Source organism: Haliaeetus albicilla, chromosome 12, assembly GCF_947461875.1.
Source record: "Haliaeetus albicilla chromosome 12, bHalAlb1.1, whole genome shotgun sequence".
NCBI classification, from domain to species: Eukaryota; Metazoa; Chordata; class Aves; order Accipitriformes; family Accipitridae; genus Haliaeetus; species Haliaeetus albicilla.
This window is the reverse complement of record NC_091494.1, coordinates 9,234,171-9,258,222: the sequence shown is the minus strand read 5'-3', so window position 1 is coordinate 9,258,222 and position 24,052 is coordinate 9,234,171. Positions and strand designations below refer to the sequence as shown.

General features: G+C 38.6%; 1 protein-coding gene across 4 annotated transcripts in view; it reads left to right on the top strand.

Moving 5' to 3' along the window:
* TLN2 (talin 2) overlaps positions 1-24,052 on the top strand; it is a 204,711-nt gene that overhangs the window by 115,870 nt on the left and 64,789 nt on the right. For all 4 annotated transcript variants that reach the window (XM_069797991.1, XM_069797992.1, XM_069797993.1 and 1 more), the window contains exons 19-31: positions 209-376; positions 1,887-2,181; positions 5,081-5,247; positions 6,358-6,486; positions 8,107-8,220; positions 10,133-10,246; positions 11,604-11,738; positions 12,723-12,851; positions 13,466-13,568; positions 16,079-16,287; positions 17,112-17,231; positions 18,274-18,471; positions 20,616-20,755. In XM_069797991.1, coding sequence (XP_069654092.1) covers positions 209-376; positions 1,887-2,181; positions 5,081-5,247; positions 6,358-6,486; positions 8,107-8,220; positions 10,133-10,246; positions 11,604-11,738; positions 12,723-12,851; positions 13,466-13,568; positions 16,079-16,287; positions 17,112-17,231; positions 18,274-18,471; positions 20,616-20,755 — 2,021 coding nt within the window. The remainder of the gene's footprint in view (positions 1-208; positions 377-1,886; positions 2,182-5,080; positions 5,248-6,357; positions 6,487-8,106; positions 8,221-10,132; positions 10,247-11,603; positions 11,739-12,722; positions 12,852-13,465; positions 13,569-16,078; positions 16,288-17,111; positions 17,232-18,273; positions 18,472-20,615; positions 20,756-24,052) is intronic.

Below are 24,052 nucleotides of genomic sequence, written 5' to 3'. Positions count from 1 at the left end.
TGATAATGTAGATAGAGAAATGGTTGTACTGAGACCAGAAAACTGTTGAGTTTTCTGAGTAATAGTAATGTCTACTGCTTTACATGAAACAAAATGTTTAACTTTTGATACAAGAGAACTTCTTACCTTCAGGAGATTTATCTTAATATAAACAAAGTATATACTTTTTTTTGTTCATAAGACTGAGTTTTCCCTTTATTTTAACCAGGATGTTCTGATGAGTCTGGCCAAAGCTGTTGCAAATGCTGCTGCCATGTTAGTGCTGAAGGCCAAGAATGTAGCACAGGTGGCTGAGGATACAGTCCTGCAGAACAGGGTCATTGCTGCTGCTACACAGTGTGCACTCTCTACTTCCCAGCTTGTGGCTTGTGCAAAGGTGAGGCTAGCAATGTTCGTGAGGTGGCAAGACATCGTTTCAAGTGTATGCTATTATGTATTTCCAACAGTCTCAGACAACATGCTGTGTTAATATCATAGATCTATATTTATGCAATATCAAAGTCGTTGATTAATAAATTGTCACCCATAACAGTGGCAATCGGGAGCCCAGAGGATGTGAGGTGTTGCTGTAATCTCCAAAGAAGGTTCCACAGATAAGAGCCCATCTGATTGGTTACTAATACTGATAAAATAAAAAACTAAAAAATATTAGTTCAAGAAGCACAGCTTGTCTGGGGGATTATTTAAGTTTTCTAATAAAGCCTAGTATTAGGATGGGTTCACCTCATCTAAAGCTAAATAATTAAAAGCTGGTATTCTTGCTGAAAATAAAATCTAGTTGGTGATCATTGATTTTAAATATATTTGCACTAATTTACAGTAGCCAAGTCATTGTAATAGATCCATTGCTTTTGGCCAAGTACTGATTTTTAGTCTAAGCAAATTACAAAGGAGTTGAGATCAGACCTCAAATTCTGAAGTCTGCAATTGGAGCATTACATCTTCTGCAGCCTTTTTTGTCTTAAAAATAAATAAATAAAGTATTTAATTTTAAAAATTAAACAGTTTGCATTTCCTACTTGGATCCTGCTTTTGAAGTCTGCAGTGTCATCTTTTGCAGGGAAATGGGTATTCAACTGTTGTGAAACATCCAGAAGGTTTATATTAAAATTGATAGCCAATATTAGGTATTAAATTTTCAATATTTTCTACTTTATTTCTCTGGCTGCAAGGGCTTTTTGTAATGCATATATATGAATTTTCATTATTTGGACTTGATGTTCATACTGCCTGTGAATTTCTTCAATATGGCATAAGACACGCAGTGGCATTCTGTTTTCCTCATAAGATATGCACAGTTTTCCCGTTGCTAAAAGCTGTCCGGATATGCCTGAATAAAATGGGGGAGTATTGTTTGTTTCTAATCTGTAGATTACAGAGTTTATTACTTGTCTTGTGGCTTCAGAAGGAGAAGGTTGTTTGGCTTGTGCCAAGCACTACTTTTATTTAAACAAACAAACAAAAGGCTGATATAAGAAGGCTTTACAAGACCAATTCTAGTTAAGATTTAATTTTATTTGGAATTCCCGGGTACAGGATTCTGCCAGTGGACGCAGTTACTCTGGAGGAGTTTGGCCCATGCCTGCCCTCCAGAACTACTGTCTAGTGTTTTCTCAGTTGAGTAGCTGCTGAAGAAGCATGAAACAAGGTGGGGGCCTCCATTCTCAGAATCTAACTAGATATTAAATTAACAATATGCAGAGCCCAGATTCCTAATCTAGATATCTGAAGCTACCTATTTAAATACTCCCTTTCAGGGTTTTTTGTCTAGGGAAAACAATTAAGTTAAAAATGAAACATCTACTGCAGTAGCTTTTAACTTGTTAGTAGCTAGGAAATTTGCAAATAAGCCTTTTCTGAATGCTTTGTGTTGTTTCCCCACGCAGGTTGTGAGTCCCACCATCAGCTCTCCAGTGTGTCAGGAGCAGCTGATTGAGGCAGGGAAACTGGTAGACCGTTCAGTGGAGAGCTGTGTGAGGGCCTGCCAGGCTGCCACAGATGACACTGAGTTACTGAAGCAGGTCAGTGCAGCTGCCAGCATTGTCAGCCAAGCCCTGAATGACCTCTTGCAGCATGTCCGCCAGTTTGCAAGCAGGGGAGAGCCCATTGGACGCTATGACCAAGCTACTGATACCATCATGTGTGTCACAGAGAGTATTTTCAGTTCGATGGGAGATGCTGGTAAGTTTCTCTAATGGACAGCAGCTTTCCACAATTCAGAGGTGTGCACATTTCAAATAATGCAAGTGAAAAACTTTCTCTGAAGTGTACTGTGCTTCTAGGCTAGTGCTGTCATGATGGGTAGTCATTCAAACCATAATATTAAATCAGCAAAATGGACGTAGCTGTGTGCTAGATAGAATGAACATTCTGTGAAAACAATCAATATCATGCTAAAGAATCACTGTAGTATTTTTTCTGTTTTCTATCACTGTTTGACTTCACAGAATTGTGTAGCAATTTCTCCTCTCCAAACACGAAGACAGGTATCTGGGTGAATACTTCCCAGTGATTGATTTTATTAGCGTAGATTTTGTTGTAGGTTTTGAAACTTATTTCTGCTTCTTCCTGTGATACTTGTAAATGTGCAGCTTCTAGAACCAACCTGTGGTGGGTTGACCCTGGTTGGATGCCAGGTGCCCACCAAAGCCGCTCTATCACTCCCCCTCCTCAGCTGGACAGGGGGGAGAAAATATAACAAAAGGCTCGTGGGTCAAGATAAGGACAGTTTAATAAAGTGATAGCAAAGGTCACGCGCGAAAGCAAAGAAAAACAAATGATGTTATTCTCTACTTCCCATCAGCAGGTGATGTCTGGCCACTTCCTGGGAAGCAGGGCTTCAGTACGCGTAGTGGTTGCTCCGGAAGATAAAAAAATGCCCCCCCCCCTTCTGTCTCCCTTTACTTAGCTTTTATATCTGAGCTGATGTCATATGATATGGAATATCTGTTTGGTTAGTTTAGGTCAGCTGTCCTGGTTATGTCCCCTCCCAAGATCTTGCCCTGCCCCAGCCTGCCATTGAGGGGGGGGCAAAAATGTTGGGGAGACAGCCTTGATGCTGTGCCAGCACTGCTCAGCAGTAGCCAAAACATTGGTGTGCTATCAACACCTTTCTAGCTACTGATGCAGAGCACAGCGCTATGAGGGCTGCTATGGGGAGTATTAACTCCATCTCAGCCAGACCCAATACACAACCAAAACTTGAGTTGCCTAATGTTTAACTGATCCAATATGAATTGTTAGAAAAGAACCATTAAATTTTTTAGAGTGGTGAAATTTCAGTAGTTATAAATGTTATGAGGTAGTAACAGTGCGAAGGGGCAATATCAACTTGAAATCAAGACAGTTCATAGAAAGTGTAAAATGGGATCAGTTTTAAAAAGCAGTTATGGTGAATAGTATGGTTTTGGTCTTCTCTTTCATGTTATGTAAATGCAAGGCCAGGAAAGAAAATATTTCAGCTGCGGTTTTATTCACGTTACAGTTGATACGAACAAACTAATCTTTTATTGTGGAGTCATCTTAGTTGTTACGTTTAAGAGGTAAAACTTTCAGATGTTTCTGTTTTTAAGGAACTGTCATTTCAGCCATGCAGCACTCTTCTAGAGGAACATGTGCAAGGAAGTAATTAGTGAATTTCTCAGCGTATTTTGACCCTGGAATCTTCTCTGTGAGAAATCTGAGTGATTAAAATTTTTAAAAGATGCACAAGACTGTTTGCTAAACCACTCTTAGTCTTTGAATTGAAAGCTGTGGAAGAAGTTTTCTAATGCTCTGGAGCTATCCTAAGGAATTTAATTACTGTAGATGTGCACAGGAAAGCATGTCAAGTTTTATGTTTAGCTGTCATTTATGATTCAGCTTCTGTGTAAAAGGATGCAGTGAAAGAGATGATCTTGGATAGCATTTATTTTCTGTTCACAGTCAAATATCTTGTTGTGCAATACTTAGTTTTTAGTAGAAGGCATTCAGATTCCAGTCTGTTTCCAGCTTATCATTGCACTCTTGCAGTCACAATTTTAACAGCAAAGAGACTCTGACTTGTGACTGCTGTATTATTCCCAAACAGGTTATTCTTTCAGTTTGATTTACTGGCTTAATACTGTAAGAAAGGGCATTTAAAGAGATTTTTTTCAAGTGGAATATTTGAACTGGGAGCTGAGTTAGCCATTATTGGTAAAAATTTTAATGGCAAAATTGCATACTGGGAAATAGTTGATAACAGCTAGAAAACTTCAATTTTTTTGCCTTTCCTGAGCAGAGGAGCCTGCTAAGAAGGCATTTAATTCTGAAGCCTACAAGTCACCTTTACACATGAGAAAAATGCTGCTTTGCTTTTCTTTCCCATGATTTTTTAAGACCATTTGAAAAGAATGAGGCCTTAGACCCAAACACATCTTACTTGATTTGATAACCTACAGAAAGCCAAAGGCTTTATGGGTTCAAGTGTATTATGAAGGAGTTCACGTGTATGTTTTACTGACCAAATGAATTTGCTCTAGAAAGGGTATCCACTTCAGAAGCACTGCTGTTTCATCTCTATGCTTCACCATGACCGGAACATGACTCTAGTATCTTAAATATACACCTTTTTTGGCCAAAACCACCTAACTGGTGCTGAGTGTCTTCTGACAGAGTTCTTAATTTAGTTTATATTAGACAGAAGATAATTCTCCCAAAGAAGAATAGGTGAAAGATGGGTAATATTTAATAATAATAAAAGAGTGAAATCTTGTCTGTAATTTGAAAGCAAAATTATTAGTCTTCACTGGGCCAGGAGTTTCTTTGAACTGTATATTCAAAATTACCTTAAAGTATTGATTTTTGGTTTTTGTCTTGCTATCTAGAATGCAAATACTACTTTTTTTCTTAATCTCCTCTCTAGAGGTTTCTTTCATTTATGTTGCAATCCAAGATTTTGTTTATGAAGCTTCTAAGTTATGAACTATTCGTGTATCATTTTCAAGTCAAAAGAATACTTCAGCAAATATAACTTTATTTTCATCTTGTTGGGATGACTTCTGAAACCAAAACTGAAATACAGAGAGAACGAAAGTAAAAATCTAATTGTATACCACAGGTGAAATGGTACGGCAAGCCAGGGTACTGGCTCAAGCCACTTCTGATCTTGTCAATGCCATGAGGTCAGATGCTGAAGCAGAAATCGACATGGACAACTCTAAGAAGCTTCTGGCTGCCGCAAAGCTCCTGGCAGATTCTACAGCCCGCATGGTTGAAGCTGCAAAGGTACCAGGAAAATTAAATAATTGTCAGCTTAAAATTGTATGGTTATACATGAAGAAGAAATGGTATGTGGGATATTGTAGATAGGACCTGGCTGATAGCAGAGGCTGTTTTTCTTATCCTGTAAATGTGCATTTAATGACTTATACCTAGAATGTACCTAGGATTACTTGGGGGGTTTTGACTTTAAAAACCCTTCTTGCACTACTTCGCTCCCCTGTGTGCAAGGGTGGTCATGACTCAAGCCATCTAGGGCAGTTACCACCAGCCATATCCTCTGTCTTCTACCAGTCCACCAATACAAATGGAACAACAAACCCATAGCAATCTCTTACAAGTATCTCTTACAAAAGCTGTTAACAAAGCAACTCTGCCTCTGTCTTAGGACCAGTTTCCTCCACCTGGGGAATCTTGCCTGTGTTGTTCCTCCCCACCCCCCTATTCTCACAAGAGAGGCAAATATCTAACCTTTTTTTTCCTTTCTGTGCTAGAAACCTCTTTAAATCCATTAGGGAGGAATATGTTCTCAGAATTGTTTCCCAGATCCTGCACTTAAATGATGTTTACAGATCAGGGCCAGCCATTCTGCTAGGGCTCTGGAAGGCCCATATGCCTGGCTCCAGAACATATCCTTGACTTTGCATTACTTCCTCAGACTTCAAATGGAGAAAATCTACTGTGTTAAATCTCAAGGTCTGGACTGCAGTTACTGAAAGGCATACTGAATTGGGAATTGTAAAAACGGGGGTTTTTTTGGGGGGGGGGGGGAGGGGGGTGTTTTGGTTTTTTTTCCAAAACCTACGTTCATCAAAGGATATTGTTACAGATCATAGTGGAAGCAGTTTACAAAGGCTTTTTTGCTAAGCACCTGAAGTAGTATAGGAAGCAAATGTTTAACTCCCTCAAAGTACTTAACATATACAGTAACAACCTTGCACTAGCAATAAATTTTCTGCTTCAAAGTCTTGTAACATTTTAATGTTGTTTTAACTTTGGTTAAGATAATACAAGGAAAATAAAGACTGTTGTCATAGAGCTGTCTGGATATTCATCTACATTTTCTCCAGGAACTTCTACTGAGGTTCATGTTCTTTGTTCTGAAATTTTGTGCAGGGAGCTGCAGCCAATCCTGAAAATGAGGATCAACAGCAGCGTCTGAGAGAAGCAGCAGAGGGACTGCGGGTTGCTACAAATGCTGCTGCACAGAATGCCATCAAGAAGAAAATTGTCAACAGATTAGAGGTTCGAAACTAGATATTGTTGAACTTTCAGTTTACTCCATTTTGATAATTAGTATCCTTAGATAATTTCAAACAAGTAGAAATGCTTATTTCAGGAAAAGTGCTAAACCTAGAGTGATAGCACTGTAAGCTCAGTTCCAGAGTACAAGGCTTGGAATTAGAGATGCTAGTATATGACACATAGTCCTCAGAAAATTGAGCAACTTGTATCACTGATGTAGTACAGTGGTGTAAGAATTTGACTCAGAAGGCATTTGATGGTGGCTTAGTCATAAAATTAGAACAGCTGAGGTTTCAAACAGCTGAGCTGAAACCGCTTCATCACTATTTTATCTGTATGATCTGTAATTTACACACGATATCTTTTGGTGGTTTTAACTAGTATATCTGCCAGAGTTCCATGTAAATTTCCGTGCAAAGATATGTTGATTTGCAGCATATCCAATTAAACTGGTAAGTTATTCAGAGAATCAAGGAACCAGAAATGAAAGTGAAAGGATACATCATATCTGGTAGTACAGCCAAGGGGGGGGAAGGCAGTTTACTGTGCACCAAGAATAAAAAAAAGTCTGAAATTTGTCTTGTAGGCAAGGTTTGATCTTCCTATTCTCAGCTAAAATGTAGAAAAGACAGATTAAAAAAAGAAGCCTTTCATAATTCCTGGTTTCCAACTGTGGTTTTACAGTAGTCTGATTCAAGTGCAATGAGATTAGACAAACAAGGAAATTTAAGTAACCATGTTCCAGAAGTGCATTTAAATTACTGTATCTGGCTAGAACCAAAAATCAGGAGTATTTCAGGAAATAAAGGTTCATGTCTCAATTTCCTAACTGCATGCAAAAAAACTTTATTGAAAGGACGTTTTATTTGTTTTGCTGTTATAATATATACCTGCCTTACAAGGGAGTGAAATGTGTAATGGTGAGAATGAACTTCATGCTTGGTTGTATTTAGTGGGCCAGTGTACAACATGTTTGGATACTTTGGATACTTTGGATAAACTGTTGGCATACTTTGTTGTTTGGCATACTTTGGATAAACTGTTGAATTTTTAATTTTGTAATAGGGAGAGGTTGATAATAACACTCCTAGATATTTGGGGAAGGTCTTCTTAGTGCTTTTAGACTCAGCAATACCAGTATTTTGTACCTCTGCATCATTTTAGCATCTTTGCTTTTGCCGTAGAGCAATCTCGGTGGAAGTTCGCTCCCTTGAGCCTTTGGTCAGAGGTGTTAATGTAGCAGTGTGCAGCACTATGTGTACTTTGCCTGTTTTCTCTGGCCTTCTTTGTAAGTCTAATTGATTAGACTATTTCTGCTTTCTGTAATTGACTTCTTATGGTCATATTGCAACCTAAGCTATGAAGGAGTAAGAGCTTAGAATCCTTTTAGTTCCATCTTTTTCCTTATTGGCAAGTTAGAGATGGATAACAGGGTTCAGCTCATTTTCATCTTGAGAGAAGAGCAATCCTGAGTTTCCTTATGGCAAATCAAATTAATCAAGGGATATAATGTATTAATCTGTCAAAATTGTTACTGTCAAAGTTACCTATAATATGTGTTTCATCCTCTAAATTACTCAGACTTTTACCACTGATTTAACTGTTTCTTTTTCTCCAAAGATTGCAGCTAAACAAGCTGCAGCTGCTGCTACTCAGACTATTGCAGCTTCTCAGAATGCAGCTGTTTCAAATAAGAACACAGCAGCCCATCAGCAACTTGTGCAGAGCTGTAAGGTAAACATATCACAACTCACTGACAAATAACTCTTGAACTCTGCTTTATGGGGAACTGAAGATCATCTTGTATAACAACACTGTTGCAACCTCAGAAGGAGATTTAAAAAAACAAACAAACAAACAAACAAAACCCCACCAAAACAAACAAAACCAACACCACACACACTTATCTTTATGGATTCTGGAGAACTGTCATTTAGTGTATTATCCATAGTTTCCATGCATTAGTGTATGGAGAGCTTTGAAAAGCTGAGCTGTTGGCTGTTACAAATACCCCTGCAAACACCTTACTAGAAGGGATCGGCAGGCTTATATACCTCAGCATGTATCTGTTGAGTAACAACCAGTTCACCTGAAGCAAGTGCTTTAAAAGTTTTTCTGCAAATCAGTCAGCAGTACTATATATGCAGAGCTATGCTAGAAGCACTGTATGGAGGGGTCCGATTGCTCAGAAATTTTTACACTGGCGAGAAGTCTTGGCCACGTGTTCAGTGTATGAGTTTGCTCTTCAACAGGTGAGTAGCTGTAGGATCACCAAAACAGGCTGTTGAATGATACATGCAGTGAAATGGGACTGAGGTCTGCTATGGAATAGAGGTAACCTTTGAATTTTCCACAGCAAAGGATGGAGTAGCAATAGTGATTTATACCATAATGGAGTGAAATCCTTATTTAATGTATTGCTTAGATAATTGGTTATATAACTAACAATACTGATTGTGCTATTCTGATGTTCAGCCTACAAGCAACTGGGGCCTTAAATGTTGCTGTAAAAAATAAGTTATAGACCTTACTATGGGGTTAACATGATTCCTAGCTTGAAGTTAAAGCTGCCAAGACCACAGATTTCAAGGTTTGCCTGAAGTCAAGCATAATTTTATAGTTCTAAGCTATAATTCAGAGTCTGGTGAGAAGCTGTTTTCTTTTGTGTTTAAGCTACATTTGGCAGCTTCATTTCTAGCTCTGACTAATGTTGCTTCAGGTTTTTTAGAGAAATCACATTTAAACAAAAAAATTGAAAAAGACAATAGAATGCAAAAGGGTTTTCTTCTGGATGGAACAGCAGTTATGTGGGGAACAAGAACAAAACCATTAAAGAAGGCATCGTTAAAAGCCACATTAATATTCAGCAATTAGTTCTTGTCATGGTGGTAATCCTGAGAAATGTTGGAGTTAAACAAGGTAGCTTAAGCACATCTCAAAATTGTGTTGTAGGCAGCTGCTATTTCGGTATGACAGAAAAAAAAAGCAAGCTGATTCACTGTATTGTTTACAGTTCATTCTAATTTGATCTTGGTGATGATTTATTGCATAGCAGAGATGATCCAATACCTACTTTTTTACTTTTTTGGGGAAAAAAAATTAGTATTTCACTGCTGAAATAAGTGTTATTGTGAAATGGATGGACAAGGAGCATGAATCTGGGCAGTCCAGTAATAAAGTTTTAGCAGTACACACTAAAGAATGCTCCAGCCATACTATAAAGTTTCTATTGTTAGAAGTCAAGGACAAGTAGACTGAGGAGCTTGTTTGTAAAAGACAAATGTTTTTCTGAAAGCAAGGCATTCTCTTGAAAAATCTGTCACCTCCACTACTGGCATTTGAACATGCAAAGGAAGTAATTCAAAATAGTTTGTGTACATAATTTTGCAGAAAAATCTTAGATTGTCTTGTAGGATCTTTGAACTAATGAGTAGCTTTAATAAAGATTTCTTAAGTAGAATGCCTCTGAAAAATCCTATTATGTATTAATTCAGTTCCTAAACGAATTCTGTGAAGGCACATGAGTATTGTACCTGTGAATACTACAGGTTGTCTTTAAGGGAGGTGGGGAGAGGGCTTGCTTTAGTGTTAGAGGGTTTGGAGTTTTTATTTATCTACTAAAAGCTTTTACCTTTGTTTATTATAGAATGTTGCAGACCACATTCCTCAGCTGGTGCAGGGTGTAAGAGGAAGTCAAGCTCAGGCAGAAGACCTCAGTGCCCAGCTTGCACTAATAAATTCCAGCCAGAACTTCCTTCAGGTGAAGTGAATCAATTACTGTAGTAGATTACATCAGAGCAAAAAGCATTTTTTTGTTGCTGTATGTTTTTATTTGTGATAAATAAGCAGTAAACTGTTACGAAACATGTAAAGTTCATTGCTGACTGTGTGCCATAGCTAAGGAGAATTTAGTTCCTCAGGTCAGTTGGCTGAAGTTTGTTGAATCTGCGGAGAGTGAAAACTGCCAAAATTGAGGATAAAAGTAACAAGAAAACTAAAGTGTATGGAGAAGAAACATTCATTACTGTAGCACTTCCCTTCTGGGAAAGAGTTTAAAGAACAAGATGGAGAGAATTCAGCGTCTTTCTAAGTAGAGGTCTGAATATGTGAGATGCTGTTGTAACCTTTCTTAGTGGAGGTAAAATCAGTGTTGCAGCAACAAGCTCCAGAATTCTTCATAAATAAAAGGGAATATCGCCATGTTTTTTTTAGATACTAGCCTGCATACATAATGAATCTTGATTGAAGTTTTGAACAAAACACAAAATTTGACTCTGTGCTTCTTCCAAAACATCTTAAAAAAAATAGATAAAATATTGAGCATTAATAACAAAACAATTGGGTTTATTATTGACATTACAAGAAACAAACAGAAGAAACCAATTCTCTGTGTAATGACATGAGCATTACTTGGCACCAGTTAGTCCTGTCTGAAGTGGGGTTGCTGTTAGCGGGTTCTTTATGGTCCCATGTAGGCAGAGGTATCGCAAACCATGCTCTTGCTCTGTTTGACTGTTTTGCTATATGATTTCCTCTGGAGTCATTAAAATGATCCGTCTCCCCTCTGGCTGTATGTGTGTACCATGGTGATGGTGAGAATTGGCAAGGTATTTTAATTGTATTAGAGGCAAACCCTGTGAGCAGTCATTGCCTGAATTACAGTTTTCAATTTATAGAAATTTGGCAGAGTTTAATATTTAGAAACATTGAGACAAATTTGCCATCTCTGCTACCTGGGCCTGCTCATACCACGTGGATGCTGAATGGCAAAACTTCACATTTAAATATTTTTAAGTATTCTACATGAGTACTCAGAGGCCTCAGGCAGACATTGGTACCAATGAGGTAGTCATTGTACTAGTAAAGCACCAATGAGTCCTGCTGCAGAAGACACTGCAATGTGGAATTATGACAGGGTGCAGGATATGAACAAAAGGGTGAGATCTAGAAGGTGCATGCTTAAGGAGCAGGGAAGCGCATGAAATGGTCATTACAGAAAATCTAGAAACCTCACGAGTGTGTGAATGGAGGAAGCAGTTTGTTTATTGAATCCTAAGTCTTCTTTAAAGATAATGAGCTAGTAAAACCAATTGTGTCCACTGCTCTTCTTTCAACAGCCTGGAAGTAAAATGGTGGCATCTGCTAAAGCTGCAGTGCCCACTGTGACTGATCAAGCAGCAGCAATGCAGCTAAGTCAGTGTGCAAAGAATCTTGCTACCAGCTTAGCTGAGCTGCGAACCGCCTCCCAGAAGGTAGGTAAATACTAGTTTTAATCAGCTAAAGGAAGATGGCTTGGATGGTGGTCACAAGCTCACTCCTTCTTGGCCCACTGTGTCTCCCCAAAGGGAACAGCTCATGCTCAGTCAGTGTTCACTTTTCAGTGTTGCTTTTTGCGCACAGTTTGCTCAGACTCCTGGGTGGCTTCTGTGTCATAACAGAAAGGGGAGGAAGATGTGGCAACAAAACTGAAAAGCTTGTGCTACCCTTCCCATATGAGAAAGACAGGAGGAGGAGAGCAGCATGTGAATGCTCTGAGCTGCTGTTACATCTGAAGGAGAGTGGGGAAAGGCGAGCGTATCTCCTGCACCTGCCAAACTGGGGTGAACCCAGATACAGCACTGCTGTGGTCAATCTTGTGATTGTGAACAGGAGCTATCATCTCTAAAACTCAGGGAAGCAGAGGTTATCTCTGTTTCACACATAGATTTCTAAACCATGTATGGGTTTAAAAAAAAAAAAAAAGTTATCAGTGGGAAGTCTGCTCTTATTTTTTGTGTATGCTGTGGCCCAAAACCAGGATTGTAGCATATAGGTAGCTACACCTGAGCTAACGTTGAAATTTCCAGCTCAGGTACTGATGATTTTGGGCTGCCACATCAGAGGGTTCACTGTGACTTTAGTCATGATGCATAGTTAGGCTATTTGTCAAAAGTCAGGTCCAGACAGCAGCAGTTATTTTCTCCGTACCTGGACTGCCTAGTGTGAAGGTGTGTGTACACAAGCTAAGTGCATCTCATTCCCCTGGTGGCTCTTAACAGTGAGTTATTCTATTCACAAGATAAGAATATTGTGCAGGAGTTTGGAATCTGTGATGTGTAACGCTTAAAGTGCCCACAATGGCCTGTAAAGTCGTGAGAGCAGTAATTTGGGGGGGGGGAGATTATGTATGAAGCATTTACTATTGCTAGTAGTGGCTTACAGCTGCTAACAGTGATATTGATCTGATTTCTGAATAGGCTCATGAAGCATGTGGCCCAATGGAAATCGATTCTGCTTTGAATACAGTCCAGACACTCAAAAATGAACTGCAAGATGCGAAGATGGCAGCTGTGGATGGACAGTTAAAACCTCTCCCAGGAGAAACTGTAATTGAGGAAGGATGTTCTTCATTTAAAAACAAACAAAGTTAGCTGTTAAAAATTTTAAGTATTGGAGGCAAAACAAGTCATGAGGCTTTGGATAATGATGACACTGATAGGATTTTGCACTAATTCTCTTAAAAAGAGTATATATTCTTACTACACCAGAAGCATGTTCTGTAGCAGAATTAGTCATAGGACTGTAGGGCATCCTTCTCTGTTGTACAAATTACAATTTAGTAGCAGCAATGTTTTGGTCTTTTCTTGTCAAAATGAACTTCTTTTCAATAGTGACAAAGATGAGAACTCAATAGTTCTAAGACTACCAGTCCTCGTAGACTTAAAGTGAAATGTTTTATTTGGCTAAAACCCCCTTCTCAGATGAAGCTATTGATTTCCATTGCTAATTATAAAATAGTTCTGTTGTTCATATGTTAATTCATTTCACCCTAGACAGGGAAAACATGCTAGTCAGGTTTCAGAGAAACTGTGTGTGTGTTTGGTAGCTGAGGTACAAGCTTGGTTTTTGTTGAATGAGGAATTTTTTAGTACTACTTAAAAAACAAGTGTGTTTTAGTTGAGCTTAAGGAAAGAATGTTGTCCTTTGCAACTTTTCACAGCTTGAGAAATGCACTCAGGACCTGGGAAGTACATCCAAAGCAGTCGGTTCATCAATGGCCCAGCTGTTAACTTGTGCTGCTCAAGGCAACGAGCACTACACAGGTAGTGTTTTATTCATAATGTCTCTGTGAAACCTCTGTTTTCCATAAAATACTTGATAGAAGGTTTTCTTATCACAGACAACTAAAATCAAGGAATTACTTTTCTTTTTAATGCTGATAGTGAATTGTGGCAAGTTACTAGGAATTGCTAGTGTGAATAATGTGTTTCATAAAAGAATAGTGTTGCAATCTGCTGTGTGTCTGTATATAATCAGAATAGATTGAGACATCTGTTGTTTTTGTAAATATAAGCCACTGACACTCTGTAAAGGACAGAACTAAAATGTAATGCAATTTAAAGGTCAGTGTGACTGGAAACATTGCTATATCATTTCAGAAGGTTAAAAGGGTCTTTGGCTATTTTTTGAAGCACAGGATGCAAACATACTTGGGATAGCTTGGTGACGTTTAAAACTGCATCTCTTACTAGATGTTACCAGTTTACATGTATAATGCAGCTGGTTTCTCTGAATCACTGATCACATTTGCGTAGTTTGAGTTAAAGCCAACAGGGAATGTGGGCACACAGATTCTACAGTTTGGTTTTGTACCTGTGCTTTTAGAAACCAAAAACACCCTAATAAGGAAAATGCTCCTTGCAGGAGGGGAAAAAAGTTTACTCTTAGAAGGTAAAATGTTCTGTCTCCTTATTTCTGTAAGAAATGAAAGCTGTTGATGCAAATGCTACTGTAGGATTTTTTTAAATACTACTGATAAAATGTATTATGGCAATTACCACTTCATTGGATATAATTGCATCAGGGCTACGTAACTTAGTTGCTTTCGTTTGAAGCAGTTGTAATTGCACTAAGCTGGCTCGCATTTCTATCATGTAGTTATGCAGAAGTTAGCACTGGGTATCTGGTGAAGGAATACAGATACTTGCAGCTGATACCAAATAATTGAATCTAGTAGCTCTCAACATCAAGCTATAAGAGCTGTTTGGCTGGGAAATCCTACAAAGCAATGAGTTCTTTTCAAAGCTCATACAACTATTTTCTATCTCATACTGTCTTGTTATGTAAAAACTCTTATGTGCTCAAGTAAGCACTGAGTGTTTACAAGTATTATGACATTGTGCTGTTTCTCTGTGATAAAAATACTTTACAGCTTATATTCACTATTTAATAATTCCCTGTTGTCTGCAAGTGTCACAGTAAGGTTTTTTTCACTTTGTGCTGAAAGTCATTGTAGAGGATGAAAGCAGCACCAAACTGAAAGCGATGCAATCAGACCTTTTTTTTTTGTGGTACTGTGATAAATTAAGTCAAACTTAAAGGATGCTTACTGGTACTCTAAATAAAGGAAACAAAACGTGTGGGTATTTTTCAAATTCAGTTCAAATTTTCTTTACATTAAGAATGTAGAAAGCTCTCTGTGGTTTGTCCAATAGAAAGGTTGTAACTGCAGCATAGGCAGTACTATTTCTCTGCCTAGCTGTGCTTTACTTTGACATATAATATCACTTGCTTTTCATTACCTTCTAAAGTTTCTGCATTTAAAAATGTTCCATTGACCAGAAGAGAAAATGTTAAAAGGCACTGGCATTAAAATGCTAACATGGCTGCTTTGTGGGTTGTGATGTTCCAGTTTTCTAAATGTTTCCAGTAGAGATATTGGAACATTCTAATTATTTTTAATGCCTAAATATAGATAACTAAGAGGTCTTGTACAGCAAATGTGAACCTTTTCTATAGTTTTCTTTTGGTAGGAATAGCATGACTTTAACATTATCACTCAGAATATACTACCTACGTTAATTGCATATGTTGTTGACTAGACTACATGCTAATTAAGGTCTTTCAGAAGACTATTTTATATTGGGTTTTATTAAGGGCTGAATTAAATTTCAAAAATAGAATGGGACCATTATTCATACAGTTGTACGCTTTAGTGCTAAAGCTGGTGAATGTCCTATAATGTTGGCCAGACAGAACACAGAAACTAATTTCATGACATCCTCTCTGTGACTTCATTCAGTTATTTTTATGTGCTTGTACTCACAGTACTGTTAGGTTATATCAAGTTGTACCATCCCTAATGATTTCTTAATTTTTTTTTTTAATTGCTTCAACTTAAGGTATTGCTGTGTTTATTCTCTAAAAAATCCAAAGCTGCATTTTCAGAAGCGGCATTGATGCTGTGGCTCTGAAGTCATGTACACCATTCTTGTAGACAATCACTTTCCCCCTTAGCTTGAGTATGAGTTTTTCCTCATTTCCAAGTTTTAGATTTTCTTCTTTTTCAGTGCTAAGATTTAGTCACTAATGTAGAGCTGTGCCTGGAACGTTGTCTTTGGGGTATAGTATTTACTTTATGGCTTCACTACAGGCATTTCTCTAGGCAAGTGATGCCGTGTATTTCAAACGTGTTCATGTTTGAAGATTTTCTTTTAAACTGCATTTGCAATGTTCTTTTGCAATGGGATCATTACCTGCAAATTAATCTTTCATAAAATACAAAGATCGTCTTTAAGGGTACTCATAGAATCCTTGATGAATCCGAACATAGGAGTTGCTGCTAGAGAAACTGCTCAGGCTTTGAAGACTTTGGCTCAAGCGGCACGAGGGGTTGCAGCATCTACTACCGACCCTGTGGCAGCACATGCAATGTTGGATTCAGCAAGAGATGTCATGGAAGGCTCTGCTATGCTTATTCAGGAGGCAAAGCAGGCCCTGGCTGCACCAGGGGATGCAGACAGTCAGCAGCGATTAGCCCAGGTAAGTTGCAACTTGAGTAGCTACATGAATTATCAAACACGCAGTGAAATTACTTAGAACACAGCATTAAATAATGAGAGAGAACAACAGAAAATAAGGCTGCAAGGAATGTCAGCTTTCTATTCCTTCCAGCAACTCTCAGATAGTAACATCATACTTAATGTTAAACAATGCAGATGATGCGTAGTATGATATTTTAGTCACCTTTTAGAAAAATAAACTTATACAAAGATGCAGTTAAGTGCTTTTACCCACAACGCGTTTGAGTAGGCTGCTTGACTGCAAAAATGAAACAACTGTTAAACTGGTCATTATCAAATGAAGGATCTGTATTCATGTTTATGCAAAAAATGAATGCACGTTTTCTATACATGTGGCACCGTTGCTATTGAACACTTTAAGGAGTAACAAGTTCTTTTTTACTGGTTTGAAAAGGTCTATAACTGGCCTGTATTTTAAATAATTTCTTATGAGGAGACATTTGTTTTAATTGGGACTTTGAAAAAAGTAGCATGCAAAGGATTTCTGCGATTAGTATACGGTTAACTTCCGTGGCGTTCCCTTATCTGCAGTGCTGCAGACTTTATCCCAGGTGCCAGGAGCAGTTGTGGAGCTGCCCTGCCAACAGTATCCTATCAAATGGGTGAGTGTAAATAATGACTACTGCTGGACTACCGGTGAGCAAACCAAGGAAGTCGCAAGCCTCAAAAATGTTTTTGTTAGAGTCAGAATCTAGGAATTGCTGACTATGGAATGTGCCTCCTATTAGATAAAGGACCACTTAAGCCTTTCTCAGTGTGGATGTATTTACTTATGTGTTGTAGGTGGCAAAAGCAGTGTCTCACTCCTTGAATAACTGTGTGAATTGTCTGCCTGGACAAAAGGATGTGGATGTGGCCTTGAAGAGTATTGGGGAATCTAGCAAGAAGCTCCTTGTTGATTCGGTGAGATGTCTTTTAACATAGAAATAAATTTTAGAGAACCAAAAAGCAGATCTGGGTTCCCCATGTATCAAATTATTATTTAGTAAATGTGCCTTAAGTATACGTCATATAAGTTTTGTTTAAGTGTATGCAACTTTAAGTAGCTGCTACTTTGGCTGAAATGCTGTTCTTCTAGTTTTTGGGAAAGACGAAATGTGTCTGTGGCTTGTGAAGGCAATATTAAAGTTGTTGTCATAGATCACCATTAGTTTGGTTTTCTGAAAATGCTAACTGTGACTTAACATTTTGAAGAACGTGAAAATTAGAAAATCATAATCCATCTCCCATCTAGAAGTGATAGGTTCAGTTTAAGGAGCATTGTGGTCAGTCAAAAAATGTTTGGTGCATCTATGGTCATTTTGTGCAAGGAGAAGAATTGTTGTATTTCTGTTTAACTGCATCCATGTCAAAAAAAACCCTTTTGTGCACTGGTAATTTGCCGGAAGGTTATATGATTTGAACAACTTTTTCTGCACTTACCAGTGATCCTGCTACCCTGTGAATGAAGGAGGAATTGTATTTTGATAAGTTTGTGCAATGCCTTTTGGTAGAACCGGGTCAGGAGTTTGGAATTATTGTGAAGAGCTGCCAGTACTTGCATGGTGTTCTGGAAAGCTTGTTTGTGGAAGTGAATGATGACTTGGAGACCAAAATTCTGCAACTTCCGCCACTGAGTTCATCACTTCAAATTTTGTAGTTGAACCATAAAATAGCTATTGTCAACTCTGTCCCTTGAAAGGCTTACATGCTTGTCTGTCCCTTGAAAGAAACAGTGGGACTGAGGTTGTTGCATAGATTTCTGGTTGATAGCTGTCCCATAGTTACACTATTCTACTTTCAGAACTGAATCACTAGCAGTCCAGTTACAGTACTCTGTTCTACCTTGTATGTGAAGCTCACTACTGCATTGCATTTAGTGTTCTTGAATTGTGTTGAACTTTTCAGTCGTGAAGGGCTGGTGTGACATTGCAGACAATAAAATATGGCACTTGGTGTCTTACAGCTACCTCCAAGTTCTAAGTCATTTCAAGAAGCTCAGAGTGAACTGAACCAGGCAGCAGCAGACCTGAATCAGTCAGCAGGAGAAGTCGTCCATGCTACACGGGGCCAAAGTGGGGAACTGGCTGCAGCCTCTGGAAAATTCAGTGATGATTTTGATGAATTTCTTGATGCTGGTATTGAAATGGCTGGTCAAGCACAAGTAAGTTTTTTATCTTGCTAATTGGGACCAAGGATTATCTTGGCATAGTATCTCGCAGTGCAGTGTCTTGGTTACCTAATAGCACAGTACAATATGCTAGTGTGAGCCTAGCCAAATATGACAGGTGATGTTTTTTATGAAGCAGTCACCTGTAACTGGTTATCCAGAGTGAAGTCAACTCAGTGTTTGCATTCTACACAGGATACTGGTATTTGTTCCTGTGCCCAGTCAGAAATATGACTTCATACTGTTCTGTCTAGGTTGGGCTGTTAACTAATTTGAGCTGTATATCTGAAGGTACAAAGGTGTGCTGAACCTCTCAAAGCTTATGGAAAGAGTTGCTTCTATTTTGGTAGAACTACCATGGAGAATAATTTATGTGAACACTGTTCAAAATTTAACACCTTTCTTTGCTAATTTTCAAATGCTTTAAGTAGAGGGAGAAAAAGATGCATTTAAAATCCAGACTTGATATTGCTCTGTGGTGCCTGCTGCTATGGACCTGCTACAGAGTGGAGCAAGGATTTGAAGAGGGCTGGCTAAATTGCCATGGATCTGACAGCAAGCACTTGGACTTCTGTTTAGTGATCTAAAATGTGGCCGAGTTGTATTCTGATTAACTCAGAATCGGGAATGTTGTCACGTGTTACCTAGCTTATTCCTAGTAGTCTAGGTACTCATATGAAGTTGGAGATATCTCCTTCATTTTATCTTACTGGGTTTAAGTGTACTGAATTACAGTAATTGGTCATTTGTAGATGATTTAGCATAGCATATGTCAGCATATAAGAAAGAGTCATGTACCAGGAGAGCTAGGAAGACTTGCAGAAAAAGGAATCTGCAGACTGTTTTGCCCTAGTTAGTAGGAGGAACTTGCAAACCTGAGAAATAACTGCCGAAAGAAAACTAACCAGAAAGTCGTGAGTGTGCCAGTCCTCTGAAGTCATTTATGAAGTCTATAGAGCAGATGCTTTGTAGGTAGGGCTGAGTAGAGAGATCGGACAATGATTGCTGATTATTCTCCATCAAAACTTAATCTTTCAGGTTCCAGATCCATGAAGTGAGTTAGGCACCAAATATCAGCTGATTCTCTGAAATTGAGTAGGATTTAGGTACCTGACTATCTTTTTAGCCATGGGCCTCATTGACTTTTAGAATGTTGTGTGAGGCAATTCGATGAAGGCAAAGGTGGAAATGATACTGCAAATAGCTATTTGAAAAGAGAATTCCTGATGATGATGACCTTGTGGCCCTTGCGGATTTGCTTATCCTGCTGATATAGGGGTTGATAACCATCTTGGTTATTAATGGCTGATCTTTGCAAAGAGAATGCTTTCTGTCTGTGTGTAGTTATTTAGCCTGAACAGAAGCAATACCAGGTATTTTGGATGCCCAGCAAAATGCTGGGGTAGGGAGGAAGCAGAATGGAAATATAGAGTAAAAGCTATTCACATCAGCTGAGTAATATGCACCTCGTTACATAAAACCCTGAATAGACCATTAGAAAGAATGGATTCATTTCTACCGATCATTGACAGAAGAATCTAGTCATGGTGTTTGCTGTGATAATGCAGTACTTCCTGTAACTGTATGTTGATACAGGTTTTCCTTTTCAACCAGTGGCTTAAAATAAATAATAGAACATCCAAGTCAGAATGTTTACCAAAGTAGGCTTATAGAAACATATTTCCTTGGGATAGAGGACTTTCTGGAGGGATCTTTCCGTGTGAGTAATCCCAGTTAGATGCTAGAGAGCCTGTGGGTTACACAGAGGTTGCTAGAATACAGGGAGTGTACACTGACTGAATAATGTGGATCAGTTGTGCCAGGCAGAGACACATGAGAGTCTTGACAACAAAAGCGTTGTTCAACAACTAGTAAAGTTTCTCCGTTGCTCATTTGTGAATACTGCCATTGTTAGAAACCAAGCCATTTGTTATATGGGTTTCTTTCTCTGTTATGTAAGGGAAGCTTAGAGGCACCTGTCTGGGTGAAGAGAGGCTTTGGTCCATGTTCTTCTCCGGACTATGGTCCCCTGCACGTCAGTGGTTTCAGGTGGATAAACTGGGTTTCCAAATGTGGTTTTAGCGCATACTCTTTATTGCAAGCTCTGCACTTAATGTTATGCTGCTGTGGCTTTCCAGACTAAAGAGGACCAGATTCAAGTAATAGGTAACCTCAAGAGCATCTCTATGGCTTCCAGCAAGCTGTTACTAGCTGCCAAGTCGCTGTCTGTTGATCCTGGAGCTCCTAATGCCAAAAATCTCTTAGCAGCAGCAGCAAGGTAAGGATGTGTTGCTTGCTTTAGGTTTTCCTAAGATGTTTGCATTTCTCTGTGATATTTGTAATGTGTTTATGTATTCTTCTGCTATTGACAGTTAACTGAGTGGTTGGAACCTGCAGTTCTATTTAAAAAAAAGTAGGCCAGAGGAAAGCTACTTATTTTGGAGTAGTTCCATAACTGGCATAACTTGTTACCATTGGTGGAAATAAGAACCAGCAGTTGAAGAGTTGGCCTGGTTTTTCAAAGGGACTAGTGTGTTTTACCTACTGGTTTTTTACCATCTGTGTTCTGACAAGGCAGTAGCTAACAATAAGCCTCTCAATCCCTAACAAAGAAAAGAAATTGAATAACATTCTTATATAGAATGTGCTTAAAAATCATGTTGTGGCTACCTGTCATTAAAAGTGTGTATGTGTGTATGATCAAGTAAACTTGAAGAGGTTAGATGCTATGTTTATTTGGTGGAAGATACCCTTACTTTAAAGATTCTGTCAACCATGCCCTGAATTTCATCTTGTGGACCCTGTTTCTCAGTCAAGGCACTCAGTATTTATGAGAAAAATAACACTGCATTTCAGTGTTTGACTGGCTAATTTTCTCTCCTTCACTTTGTCAAATCTTTTTCACAATTTTTTTTTCCCCTAATTAACTTTTTATTCAGTTTTCTAAGTTTGTAAATGGAATGTTCAAATATCAGACTGGAAAGAGACTGCTGAAGGACAGACAGACATCACACCTAGAAATGTCAACATTAAATCAGATGAACATCTGAGATCATGTGGATGTGACTTACAATATTGTGTTCCAAAATGTTTATACTCGCAAAGATTAGCCTAGACAGGAAGTGAGTACGTGAAGACTGTTACTTCCTTGGGCATAATGTCGTTGTTTGTCCTGGACCTTGGAGTCATCCCTTTCTAATAGCAATAACTTAATTTTTAAAAAATAAATCCACTCCTTTAATAAAGCACTTTTTAAAGAAGTTATGCTACTTTACTTTGTCATATTTGTTAAAAACAAAACAAAAACAACTCTGACATCCATCTTGTCTCCCCAGAATTAAATAGCTTCTAGGAAAATTGTAGGTAATCAAAAGCACAGTGCTTAGAAGTGAGGGAGTTGCATGAGCTTTCATATTGCCACAGCATCAGACTGCTACAAATTTCTGCTTTAGGCTTGGAGCATTCCTATTTGGCATGTAGAGCAACTTAGTGTTCTCAATGAAGCCCAGTTAGTTGTTAGTTTCTGCCAGGCTGGTATTCCCTCCGTAGAAGCATGTAATATAAAAAGGGAGACAAACCATGTAGAGCCTTTAGATGTTCTATTTTGACATGCTGTTAGCGTGTGTATGTGTGTCTGCATGCATAAGACTTTACATAGACATCAGATAACCATGAAAAGTAAATACTGTACCAATTCTTAGTTTGTGTTTAAGACGCTAAGCAGACACGGTATTTCCCTGCTGTGATATGGTCAGAGTCAAGTATTTTTACTTTCCCTTTTCTCATAAAAATGAAAAAAGAGGCACAGCTTCCTTTGCTTCCTGTTTATAAGACAGCTTATCTTCTCATTTTTCTCTCATCTTCTACGGTACTGTGATTAATTTTCTTGTATTTTCTTTCCTTTCTTCCCCCTTTGTTCCAGCTATAATAGACACTCTAACTTTTTAGTAGCTTTGGCCTCCCTGTGGAGGCATTTTTCTTGACTTCCTCTGACAGTCTCATAGGACTGCAACAGTGGCTGAGTTCCCTGCAAGATCCAAGTGTTTATATGCTGTATTTGATGAAAACAAATGTGGCCTTTAGAGTCCTAGCAGTCGTCTTCCGCTCTGGGGTTGGTGTTTGAGGGGCCACCTTCCTGGTTCCACTGCTTCCAAATAGTTTTAAAAGTAATGCTAGTACACTGGATGTATTCCTGCACACAGGGTACCTAGTGTGTGGTAAAGATATTCATGAGGTCACACTGCATCCTCTACAGTGCTGACAATTCTAGTCTATTACCAAGTTTGGGGGTTTTTTTAATTACTGATACTCTCCAAGTCAAAATGCATTGTCTCTCTTAGATTAAAATCAACAGTGGACAAGTTATTTTTGCGTGAAGTTTCTCTGGGAGTGAACAGAACTTCCCATTTTTGCCATCTATTCATATGTCTGTATGCAATGATATTTTTCACATGCATAGAAATCATTGATGTTCAGGAGGTTGAGAATCCATCCTTTGTATTGATGTTACGTTGGTGAAGCCATGCATGTTGTTTTTCAGAGATAGATAATAACTGTAAAAACATTTGTGTATATAAATGCACACACATTGACTTGGAGAATATCAATTTTTAGTTGAAGATAAAAGCCAAATCTGTCTGATAACAGACTATATAAATATATAGCAAGACTACGTGTGTATAATACAGTATGCCAGACAGGACACAAGACATGTATATGTAACAGTCCTGAAAGGCAAAGGAACTTGGGGAAAATGGCTCCACAAGGACACCAAACCTACTGAAAAGGGTAGGAGTCTCAGTTAAACAAATATGTCTGTTTGTCCTGGTTTCAGCTGGGATAGAGTTAATTGTTTTCCTAGTAGCTGGCATAGTGCTATGTTTTTGAGTTAGATATGAGAAGAATGTTGATAACACACTGATGTTTTCAGTTGTTGCTAAGTAATGTTTAGTCTAAAGTCAAGGATTTTTCAGCTTCTCATGCCCAGCCAGTGAGAAGGCTGGAGGGGCACAAGAAGTTGGCACAGGACACAGCCAGGGCATCTGACCCAAAGTGGCCAACAGTGTATTCCATACTGTGTGACGTCCCATTTAGTATAGGAACTGGGGGGAGTGGAGATGGAGGGAATCGCCACTCAGGGACTAGCTGGGTGTTGGTCAGCGGGTAGTAAGCAATTGCACTGCGCATCATTTGTACATTCCAATCCTTTTATTATTACTGTTATCATTTTATTAGTGTTATCATTATCATTATTAGTTTCTTCTTTTCTGTTCTATTAAACCATTCTTATCTCAACCCATGAGTTTTACTTCTTTTCCCGATTTTCTCCCCCATCCCACTGGGTGGGGGAGGGAGGGAGTGAGCGGCTGCATGGTGCTTAGTTGCTGGCTGGGGTTAAACCACAACACTGTTAGTTTCCATTCGTTTTTCCCTGGAAATAAACATGAAACCTGGTGTAAATGTAATAAGCATGTCCTGTTTCCTTTCGTAACAGTATGCTACTATCCATCTAGGTAGTCATGTTATTGATATTACCAATCATGTTATCAGGTGACGGTTTTCTTAAAGAAAAAAT